The sequence below is a fragment of the Pteropus alecto genome, unplaced genomic scaffold, assembly GCF_000325575.1.
Source record: "Pteropus alecto unplaced genomic scaffold, ASM32557v1 scaffold52, whole genome shotgun sequence".
Lineage (NCBI taxonomy): Eukaryota > Metazoa > Chordata > Mammalia > Chiroptera > Pteropodidae > Pteropus > Pteropus alecto.
The window spans coordinates 4,752,552-4,761,022 of record NW_006433941.1 but is presented as its reverse complement, the minus strand read 5'-3'; the positions used below and the strand labels follow the sequence as shown (position 1 = coordinate 4,761,022).

The window sequence follows — 8,471 nt, the reverse complement described above, 5'->3', positions numbered from 1 at the left end:
TTTTTTTCAAATTCTTGTACATGAATGTTTATAGCAGCACTATTCACAATAGCCAAAAGGTAATAACCCAAACATCCATCAGCTGATGACCATAATGTGGTCCATCCACACAATGGAATATCATTCTGTCATAAAGAATAAAGAACTGACACATGCTACATGGATGAACCTTGCAAACACCATCCTTAGTGAAGGAAGCCAGACACAAGTCATATTCTGTATAATTCCATTTATATGAAATGTTTGGAATAGGTAAAACCAGAGACAGAAAGTAGACTGGTGGTTGCCAGGGCTAGGGGAGGAGAAAACCCACATATGCAGGGCCATGACCCATACTCACTGATCAGGTGCTCCAGGAGCAAGTCTAGGTATCTATCTGCACTTATAAAAATTCTCCACCCTGCTGTCCAACGAGGGCACAGAACTATTGGTCTAACTGAAAGGCATAAGGCCTGGAGTCCCGAGACCTGAGGATAGATCACTTCTTTACCAGCTAGCAATGTGACTCTGGGCAACTCACAACCCATTTCTGCTTACCTTCTACACCATAAAATAAAGCCAATATGGTTATGTATCATTCACAAGCCTTTTGTAAAGGCAAATAAGGAAGGTGGCAACCTCTGGAGGTGTGGAAGATGAAGAGTATTTTGAATCTTGCATCAGCTTTCTCTGCTCTGCAGGAAGTTGGGCTTACTATTTACCATGTGAACAAGGAAGAAGGGCAAGGGCTGGGAGGGGAGGCCACGAGGGCTAGAGGCTAGCGAGACATCCCTCGGGCACTGGCTGGTGTCTGTACCTGCTGTTCTTGCCACTGTTCACCAGATACTGCACCATACCCACCAGAGTAAAGGGGTAGAATTCTTTATTATAAGGCACATGAGCTGGAAGTGTCCTAGCCATAGCAGCTTCTAGATAAAAGAGGAAAAGCTGCTTCTATAGATACAATTTTAGGACAAGAACAACTTCCTTGAATTACATCCTCCATTCTCAGAATGTGTAGAGAGAAACCCTTTCCAGGCTGCCCAGAGCCTGCAATGGGAGTGCCAGTCCCTCAAAGGGGCTTTCTGGTGGCCACAGCTGCGGAATACACGGACCTCAATGCCAAATACGCTAACTACCAGCTTCTCTACAGTGCTAACTGCAACAATCCGTGCCGGGATCACAGGGAAGTTTCTGTGACTTCTCAGTGGTGGCCATGGTCATTCCTGAGCCCTGGGCAGAGGGCCACTGTCCAACAGAGGTGGACTTCTTGAGAGTGCAGTCTGGATCTTCACTCCTTAACACAAGCAAGCCAGACTCCAGTAGCTCCCACTTTCCTCAATGCCTCTAGGGCAGTAAAGGGCCACCTGGTCCTAGTGAAAACAATTCATTCCTGAAACAAAAGGGGCAGGTCCAAAGAAGTGGCCCTTTCTACCCTACCCTGCCCTCATCTATTCTGAGGACAGAAAGGACGGGTGTGTCCAGGCTGGTGGCAAAGGCTGCATTTCCGGGGTTTTTTGGCCGTGGACCCTGTGTCTACGGAACTGGCCCGGGGCCTTTTGCTTCTGGACTCTGGTCCCTGGGTTTTTCCTCTGCCTCCTGGCCAGGGTAGGGCTCCAAAAGTTCCTGTGAGAAGAGTCAGGGAAAGGCTGAGTTTAGAAGGACACACTGAAGTAGAAAGAAAATACAGGTTACCCCAGTGGGTGGAGAGTACCCTCCCAACCTTTATGTAGTCACAGCTAACCCACAGGCCAGGCTCCCTTCACTCTATGTCAACACAAAATGTGTCACTACCTGAACCCTGAGCTCTTGAAGGCCTTGGCCCACTCTCACTGTTCTGGTAAAGAGGGCACTGTTGTCACTTCGTATACACCCTTTTTACAGAAGTGGAAAACAAGCAACTGGCCTGAGGTTATGTCGGTGAGGCAGCAAAGTGAGCCTGTGACTGACAACTGCTTCCCACCTCACCCGAGTTCTGGAACCTTGCAGTCCTTAAACAGGCCTCTTACTACCGACTGCTTAATTATCCAGAGGTCAGACACTACTTCCTTCCAGTGGGGGAGACAAGTAGCTCTTCCATACCTGAACTACCTTTCATACACTTCTAATGTGGGTCCATCACTTCAGTGGCTGTCTCTGGCCTCCTCCGGCACTGGTAGCCAGCCCTATGCTTTTACCAAGCCTTCTAGGTTCTTCTTGTACATGCAGAGCTGGCAACATGTGTCTGAGAACCATAGTCTGAGACTAACTAAACTTCTTTATAAAACAGAAACCTTAACAAAGGTAGGCAGGTGCCCATCTTATTGAGGAAACTGAGGCTGAGAGGCCAAGTCATTTGTTCAAGGTTAGGCAGCTGGGCTTTGGAACCAGATCTATATAACGACAAAGCCACCACCAGGTATTTTGGTGATTTTCAGATATTTTAATTAAGCTTCTGCTGTATGTACTGCAGCAGGCAGGAATCATTTCAAAGTGCCTTCAGGTGGATCTACCTTGATCCAATGTCTGGGTGCTAGTTCTCACATACTCATTTTTTGGGTGCCAGACCCAAGCTATGTAACCTTAGGTAGGTTCCTAGACATTAGGGCCAATTTTTTCATCTGAAGACATGAGGCTATTGATTCTGCATGGTTTACAAAGGCTACAGGAGAATAGGACTGTGGGATTAGGCTGAACTACATTCAAATCTTGGGCCGTGCTACTGTGTGACTCTGAGCAAAATCACTTCGTTTGTTGGGGCTTCACCTTCCTCATTTGTAAAACTGTGATCACATGCTTACCTGGTAAAGATGGACGATGCCTACTATATAGTCTACTTAACATAGTGCTAAGCACATAGCAAGCTACTCAACTCATGACAGTCACCCTCTGGTTTGGAATGAAGACTGCCATTCACTACCTTGCTGAAAATGATCATGTGAGGAGCTGGAGGAGCAAGGCAACCCAATCATCTTCCCGCTCCCACCACTGCCCCACCCTGCCTTCAGTCTCTGAAGCAGGGATCTGAACGCCCCACGCCAGGCCCAGCTCTGGAGCTGCTCCCTGCAGTGGTGCTACAGGGAAGGGTTGTGATTCTCACCTGGGGCCACATTCTCGTCCACCCACTGGAAGAAGCCGCACTGCTGCTCTCTTGGCTTGGAGCATGTGTGGAACTGGCGCCCCTTGTTGGGTCCATCCTTCTGCACAGTCAGTTTGACAGCGGGCTGGCTGCACAGACAGGCTGTGCCACCACCACTGTCATTACCAGAGTTGCCAAACCCACCTGGGTGTTTCCCTAAACCTGATGAGTGCCCCAGTGAGGCGTCTAGGGGTCTTGATGTGGAGGAAGGAGTCCTTCCTGCTTCTGGATGGCTGCTGTCTGCCCACAGGAAGAAGTTGCAGCTGCCACCATGGCATTTATAGAACTGCCGGCCCTGATTGGGCCCCTCCTTCCGGACAGTGAGCAGGATGGCCTCCTGGCCACAGTTGCAGGTCACAGAGTTGCTTTCACCAGCAGCAGTAGGCAATGGTAGATTCTGGACCAGAGCCTTTGAAGGCCTAGTATGCCTGGTGTCAGGAGGCAGAGGGTGGCTGTGCTGGCTGCTGTTGACTCTGTTCAGGGACTGGTTAGCCTGGAGATGGCTAGAGGGCTGGCTGGCTGGCTGGCAAGTTCTGGAGGTGCCCCGTGAAAACCTTAGGTCCAAGATTTCCCTCAGGGTCTCATCACATCCACCGATGCAGCCAACAAATTCAAGAGGCATGGTTGGGGGAAGGCTACCACGTTTAAATTTTAACTTCAACCTAGTGAGGCCAGAAGATGAGAGAAAACATTAACTACCAGGTACAAAAGTCTTCATGGTCAACAGAGGGCTGTGCCCATCCTAGGTCTCCCGTTGGCATCCCCATGCCCCAGAAAGCCCACATAAGTCACCAGCCAACCATCTGGCCCCTCCAATCTTCATAAGAGTACAGAGTAGGAGACAGATGAAATCTAAGACTGCAATACAGAAAGGAGCCTCTAAAAGATTCATTCCCCTGTACCAGGTTCTCAAACTGTGTTTCAGCAGCCTCTGGGGGCTCCTGGGCCTTTTCAGGGTGAAGTAAAAAATATTTTGTAACAGCACTAAGAAGTTATATCTATTGTACTCTCATTCTTCCAAGTGTGTGCAGTAGAGTTTGCTGGAGCCTACAATACATGCAATAAACTTAGCTGACTGATTGCAAAAGCAGATGAGAATCACCTTTCTCCTATTAAAGACAACAGACTTGCAAAAATGAAAAACCATACATTTCTCTAAATTTGGGAGGTTAGAAAATAGGCATTTTAGTCTAAAAACATGTTATTTTACTATACAGTGCATCTGTTATGAACAAATAACCTAAATTTTAGAAGATGTCTCCACTTTAATTTAGGATATGGTAAATAATGATAAACAGAACCTACAACAAAAGCTCTATGGGTTTCTCAAATATTTTTACAAGTATAAGGGGTCCTGTGACCAAAAAGTTTGAGGATCAGTTTTAAATGAGGACTCTGGGCTTTTGGAAGGAGCTTGGAAATGATATTAAACATATGAATACTTTCCTACACTCTACACAGAGGCAATCTAGCAGAAGGGCAGGGAAAGGGGGCCTTCATGGTTCTTCTCCCTGAGCCAGCCCAGGAACCTGTCCCCAGGACTGGTTTCCTTGCCTACAAAGGCATCTATGGGACCTGAACTAATTTAGGCCCGTTGACCTGGCTGCTGCTGAGCACAGCGAATACGCTTCCTAACTAGGAATTAAAGTCCCTGGAAATTTTCCACCTGTGCTCTTACAGCTGACTCAGGCACCCAGCTCACCTGTAAACAGGGTGTGGCTGACACACTGGACACACACTTTCATCCCTGCTGGCCTCCAGCACAGAGTCGGGGAACCACACAGCTGATCGACATTCTGGGAAACCCACGCAGCTGAGGTAGAACCTGGGGGGCATGGGGACCACGGTGAGGCAGGAGCCGTCAGACCACAGGAAAGAGAAAACAGTCCTAGGCTATTACCCATCTGGCAAACTTTTCTTCAGCTGATAAAAGAAGACATTCATTTTTATGGAGGACACTTAAATGTCACTGTTAATGAATAACTCAGAAAAACTAGCCTGCATTTATTTCTCATCTCCCTAAAAAAGTGAAACAGCTACAGCTGACTCTGCTTTCTACTGAAAAATAACCAACCCACCTACAAATACCCGGACCAGCTGAGTACCAAGGGTTCTGTTCAGACTCCGTGTTGAGTGCTCTCACACCATCCCTAACCAATTCCTCATGATAATCCTTAGCTGCCACCACCGTCCACCACTCTTGCTGTGAACTGCCCTCAGCAGCCAGGTGCTGGCTTGGGCAGCTAGGTCAGGCCAGGTAACCTGAGCCTTGGAGTAAACTGCCCACTCTGACTCACTGCACTGAAAAAGAAGAGGGATTTGAGATGTTCAGACCCAATTCAGAGCCAAAATTAGAGTAACGAAGCAGTATTGTTGAGTGTCTCTAACGTATCAGGATGTGTGCTAGACCCTTGACCCTTTTCACTGAATCCTCACCTTTTCTATAGCTTTGTGAGGTAAACACCACTGCCCTGAGTTTATGGAAGAAAAAATTGGGGCTCAGAGTAGTTAAGTAACCTGCTTTGGGGTACAAAGCTTATATGTGGCAGAAGTGGGATTTGAACCCCACACACACCTAGGTCTGAAGCTCATACTTCTCCACCATTCTCCACACACTGGATGAGTGAGTTGCTATCTATAGGGAACACAAGCCCGACCACCAGTGAGTCCCCCACCTCCTCTAAATCCCACAGCACTTCATTCCTTTAGGCCCAGGTCCCAGTCGGATACTGTTCCATACCCAACACCCTATCCAGGGGCTGGCAACAGCAGGCTGCCTTTAAATAGTGACAAAGAAATGAATGACGGGGTCTTGCAGAGAGCAGTACGGCAGGTACTGAGCAAGCAAAGGAGGGGGTGGGGCACAAGCTGGGTACTGACCCACCGCTCTTCTTGGTCTTGAGGACCATGTCCTTATTGCACTGTGGGCACTTCCTGATAGGCTCTGGCACAGCTGGGTAGATGGCTTCTTGCTGAGCCACCTCTGCCCCTTCCCCAAAGTACTGGGACAAGGCTTCATCCAACCTGAAGAGACAGCAAAGCATTTGCAACAATCTTATGTGCACACATGTGTGTGACCTTGGGAACCAGCTGCAGGTCAGCCATAGGTCTGATGCAAAGAATGGAGGCAGACAGAGCGCTGCACTAATCAAGCAGCCCTGGCTCTTCTTACTCCTGACAGATCCCAGCAGGGATCCAGCTACATACAGGGCAGGTAAGTCTGCCTTGTCACTGACTTCACATCAAACAAAATTGCACAGGGTCCATGCACACACTGGGTTGAAGTGTAAAACTAGCTCATGCATTCTTCAAAATTGTTACGTGATAGAAAACATTTCTAACAAAATACACACATGCTGCTTGCTAAATGGCCACCTCCAAATACTTCAGAGAACAAATGGGTCATACACCAGCACTTGCGTTTACTGATATATGGTTGTGCTGCTTACTAATTCAAGACAGAATTAAAATCAAGAAAATGATATTTCTAAAGCCAACAGACCAGAATAACTGGATCAGATCTGTTTATTGTTTCTATAGTGACAAAACTTTATGGAAAGGAACAAACAAAACTCAGGAGGAAAATGTGAAGGGGAGGAGCTGTATGCGGAAAGCACTGCCAGGTAACAAGGCCGCTGGTGAAGAAGAACTGTGCTGGTGGGGCTTTAACAACCTGAAGGGCTGGGGTTACGAGGAGCTACACCTGGTTTATGCTGAATCACCCCAAGAACTCCTATTCTTATGGAAATGTTAGGGCCAAGGTCACACAGCTAAACCTCTATATGCACAGAAGAGCAGGTCCTGGTACTCACTTCTTAGCTTTAGCCACTGCTTCAGTGAAAACCTGCTTGTACTTCTGGACCTGTTGTCTTAGAACCACAAATTTATCCTTCTTCCCCTCACAGATCAGCTTCAGATCAGCTTCCAGCTCAGCCCGGAGGTCAGGCTTGGACATCTCATAACCCATGGAGTCATAACCTGCAGGAAAACAGCAGTGTTTTGTGCAGCCCCAGACAATACAACTTAGGGACTTTAGCCACACAGCCTCCCCAACTACCCACTGCAAGCTCCCTCCTCTTTACCTTCCACAAGTCCCATGCCCAGATGCCCAGGGAGAAACCGCTTGTCGGGGGTGAGCCCAACGTACGTCCGGGCTTTGATCGTCTCGATGTGTTCTGCATGCGTAGCATCAGTACCTGAAAGCCACTCCTGGTTACTCAGGTTAATCCTGTCCTCCTCCCGGGTGTCCCATGGGCCCCTTCTCTGCCTGGATTTCCTATTCTCAGTATGTCACTTCCAGTCACATCTGGCCCATGTAGAAACCATGATGGCCCCTCACCTCTCCCTCACATCCAGTTACTCACTAAAGCTGTTAACTCCAGCTTTGAAGTTCCTTTTTCAAGTCTTTCTCCTCAGTTCCATGTGTCAGAGCCATGGCCAGGAACAAACAATCTCATCTGCATCATTACATCCTCAATCTCCTAGTTTCTGGTCTCTTCTTCCACCCACCCCATTCTTTATGATGTTGCCAAAGGGACCTTTTAAAATAGAGCTCTGCCATCAGGGAAATGCAAACCAAACCCACAAAGAAATATTACTTCATGCCCACCTGGATGGTTATAATAAGAAGGACAAATAATAACAAATGTTGGTGAGGATATGGAGCAACTGGGACCCTCATACACTGCTGGAGGAATGTAAAATAGTACAACCACTGGGGAAAACAGTCTGGCGGTTCCTCAAAAGGTTAAAAAGAGTCACCACATGACCCAGCAACTCTACTCTTAGGTATATACTCAAGAGAATCAAAACTATGTCTACAGAAAAACTTTTACACAAATGTTCACTGAAGTATTATGGAAATAACCCAAATGTCCATCACTGATAACAAAACAACTGATAAACAAAATGTGGAAAATATGCAGTAATAAAAAGGAACAAAGTACCGATACATGTCACAACATGGATGAACCCTAAAAACATGTAAGTAAAAGTGAGTTACAAAAGGCCACATACTCCATCATTCCATTTACAAGAAATGGCTAAAATAGGCAAATCTACTGAGTCAGAAAGATTAGTGGTTGCCTAGCGCTGGGGGTTAGGATTGGAGAGAAGGGGAAATGGGGAGTGACTAATGGTTATGGGGTTTCTTTCTGGGGTAATAAAAATGTTCTCAAATTGATTTGTAGTGATGGCCACACAGTTTTGTGAATATACTAAACACTGAACTGTAAATCAATGAATGGTATGTATGAATTATGTCTCAATAAAGCTGTTAACTTTTTTTTTTTTTTAATGTAGCTCTATGGTGCTCTTTTCCTTAGAAATCTTAGATGACTGTCTGCTGACCACTGGCCAACATCCAAAACTCTCT

General features: G+C 46.9%; 1 protein-coding gene across 6 annotated transcripts in view; it reads right to left on the bottom strand.

Moving 5' to 3' along the window:
- Positions 1-8,471, bottom strand: part of TOP3A (DNA topoisomerase III alpha) — a 28,310-nt gene continuing 19,839 nt past the window's right edge. For 5 of the 6 annotated variants that reach the window (XM_006908435.3, XM_015586641.2, XM_015586642.2 and 2 more), the window contains 6 exons: positions 7,180-7,293; positions 6,910-7,075; positions 5,978-6,121; positions 4,800-4,922; positions 3,059-3,759; positions 1-1,605 (listed from right to left, as the gene is read on the bottom strand). In XM_006908435.3, the coding sequence (XP_006908497.1) occupies positions 1,427-1,605; positions 3,059-3,759; positions 4,800-4,922; positions 5,978-6,121; positions 6,910-7,075; positions 7,180-7,293 (1,427 nt within the window). In that variant the 3' untranslated portion in view covers positions 1-1,426. The remainder of the gene's footprint in view (positions 1,606-3,058; positions 3,760-4,799; positions 4,923-5,977; positions 6,122-6,909; positions 7,076-7,179; positions 7,294-8,471) is intronic. The other variant, XM_025044369.1, reaches the window with a different exon arrangement.